Source organism: Aplysia californica, unplaced genomic scaffold, assembly GCF_000002075.1.
Source record: "Aplysia californica isolate F4 #8 unplaced genomic scaffold, AplCal3.0 scaffold01504, whole genome shotgun sequence".
In the NCBI taxonomy this organism is placed as follows: Eukaryota; Metazoa; Mollusca; class Gastropoda; order Aplysiida; family Aplysiidae; genus Aplysia; species Aplysia californica.
The window spans coordinates 23,298-26,205 of NW_004798774.1; the positions used below are offsets into that span (position 1 = coordinate 23,298).

Genomic DNA, 2,908 nt, shown 5'->3' on the forward strand with positions numbered 1-2,908 from the left:
ACAACATCTACTACTACTACTACTACTACTACTACTACTACTACTACTACTACTACTACTACTACTACTACTACTAATAATAATAATAATAATTTAAAAGAATGTCTCTATCAGTAATCATATTTTTTTCAGCAGGACAATCCTGGATGCATGGGTTACATCATCTCAATAGAAAGGCGGATTTTCTCTATTAAAGAACACACACACACACACACACACACACACACACACACACACACACACACACACACACACAACACCCAATCCTCCTGACCCAGGAAACCTGCTCATCTAAAAAATTATGTGAGCGCTACGTGTATCGCTGCAGACTCATTTGCCATGGAATGACCCCATTTCTCCCCCCCGCCCGCCCTCCTCCACATGTATTTCTTTTCTTATTGTCTACTTCATAAAGAACACTTGGACAATCTCATGTCTGTCCTGTAGCTCAGAGACAGAACAGTACCGCCTTTGATGAGATCGCCGAGCCCAGTATCATCAGAGGTGCCCACTGATTACAAAAACAAAAACAAAAACAAAACACCAAAACAAAACAAACTTTAAAAAAAAAAGAGAGAAAACCCATAAACTTTCATACTCGTGAAAATATCTATTACATTTTTGTACCAAGACCCTACACAAAATCCAGACAGTGTCAGATATCCACATTTATTCTGGATTTATCAGGAAAATCCGTACCTTTGCGTGCAGACTGGGAGAAAGACAAAAAGACAAAAACAATAGAGGGAAAGTGAAGAAACAGGATGTACCGTGAGTGCACACCCCCCCCCCACAATTGAGAACAAGACGATCAACAATAAACCAAGCGCATGGTAGAAAAAAAAAAAAACAAAAACAAAAACAAAAAAAACCCAAAACAATCTCGCGAAATTGGGCGGTGAAATGAAATAGAGCTGAGATTTAACTTTTTTGTTTAAATGTAGATATTTTTAGGGCCCCATCGACATCATTTTTGATCCTTTAGGAAGCAATATTCTGACCCTGCCTGTCACGACAAACTCTGGCTGAGAGAGGTACCACCAGAAAGACCGAGATACTTGATTAAAAAAGTGAAGCGTGCTGACAAAATGAATTATGTCTCGGATTTGAGCCCTATGGAAACAGATACATCATGCATATAGGTAAAAAAAAATTACAATTTATAAGACTTGCGAAATAATAAAATGCATGTTATAGTTAAAGAATATGGCATCAATAGAAAGTCTACAAATGTAACCCTAGTGTCGATTTTTGGCCAATATCTCCATTTGCGGAGTGCAAGAAGCAACTCATTTTGACAGCACGTCTGACAAATGTCTCCCTATTCGGGATTCGAACTCAAGTTTCCTAGGAGCCACAGCGAAGCGCCTACCCGATACACTGCAAACGCCGATTGATTTAACTTTAAAACCAACAAACAAAAATTAAGGAATTTAAACGCCATGATTTATTGTCAACTTTCCACCTAAATATCTTGTTTATCAAAAGAACTGCTTTGAACAGCCCATTTGTCTCTACGTGATATCCCTGCTGAAAATATGAAATTTTACTAATTTTACACCCTTATTGAAGAGGCGTGGTTTCCGAGTTTAACGTCCGTTCCTAAACCCCCCAAAACAAACCAAGTTCAGAACGCCCAGTGTAGGATTCGAACCATAAGGCCGGGGGCTCTCGTGGCCAAGAGGAAAGGTCTCAGCCTTTCATTCAAAGATCCCGGGTTCGAATCCAGGTAGCGACGGAAAACATTTCTTCTCTAAAAGTCTTGGAGGTCTCGTGTGCAAGTTGCGCATGTAAAAGATCCTTGGTGGTTTAAAATCGGTAAGAGTAGGCTTCAGCCGCCCCCCGGGCAACATTCAAAATTTCCTACCAACTGAAAGTGTCCCGCGCACTCATATGACCTTATGCAGTTGCGAGCGCCGCAAAACAGTTTCTAAAAATAAAAACAAAAAGAACCAGGGCCATACACTCCGTAGTCCAGCATGATACTACTGAGCTAACGGCACGCCCAGTTTTGCTGCGGGAAAGTTTTCATAAATTACATTCGTCATTGTTCTCATCCATTATTCCACGATACTTTTGCCCACGGTATTCAGCCTCATAATCTAGTTCATTCACAGTTCATTAAAACGAACAGAAACCTCATATTTCCCTCGTTATCAACAACTGGAAAGTTAATTTTCTTTTTAAGGAGGAAAATGTCTACACAGTGACCATAATATATCGTCGGTGTCTTACTCTAACCATGTATCTCCCAAATCAGGTCAAACATTTTTTGTCTCAAATTCATTTCGTTGTTCACAACATTAATTGCAACTGGTGATACAAGTACTACTAATATTATTAGTAAAAAGAGCACTCCATACGAAAGTTTAAGCAGTTCTGGCAGATAAAAAGAAAGAAAGTTTTCAGTTTTAGTAAGCGTTTTACGGTACCTGCAACACAATAAGGTCATATAAGTGCCGAAGATTGGCGGTGTTACAAGAGAGTAACAAACACAAAAAGGAAAAAGAGAAGGATGATAGATGTGTGATAGGAAAAAAGGACAAATCAGAAAGAGGTTCATGAACATTCATTCCACTTTTCTGAAAACAAGTGTTCACGTACATAAACGTTTTGTGTTCAAAATTAACGATATATTTCTCTACTCATTAATTCTTCCCCTGAAGTGGGGTAGAGTAGTAACTTGTTATCTTTTGTAAAGACATAATTTATTTTCGTCTTGTTAATGTAAATAACCATCGTGAAAGAAAAGTTGGACGATTTCAAAGCAATAGCAATTGGATACCCAATTATAGGAATGTTTTAAAAGTTGAGTGACAGGGGGGAGGGAGAGAGAGAGAGAGCGAGAGAGAGAGAGCGAGCGACAGAGAGAGAGAGACAGACAGACAGACAGACAGACAGACAGTCA

The 2,908-nt window shown here is 39.1% G+C and overlaps 1 protein-coding gene across 1 annotated transcript in view; it reads right to left on the reverse strand.

The window, feature by feature from the left end:
* Positions 1 to 2,908, reverse strand: part of LOC118479038 (homeobox protein 2-like) — a 28,442-nt gene that overhangs the window by 14,246 nt on the left and 11,288 nt on the right. The window contains exon 3 of the mRNA XM_035973609.1: positions 700 to 712. Coding sequence (XP_035829502.1) covers positions 700 to 712 — 13 coding nt within the window. The remainder of the gene's footprint in view (positions 1 to 699; positions 713 to 2,908) is intronic.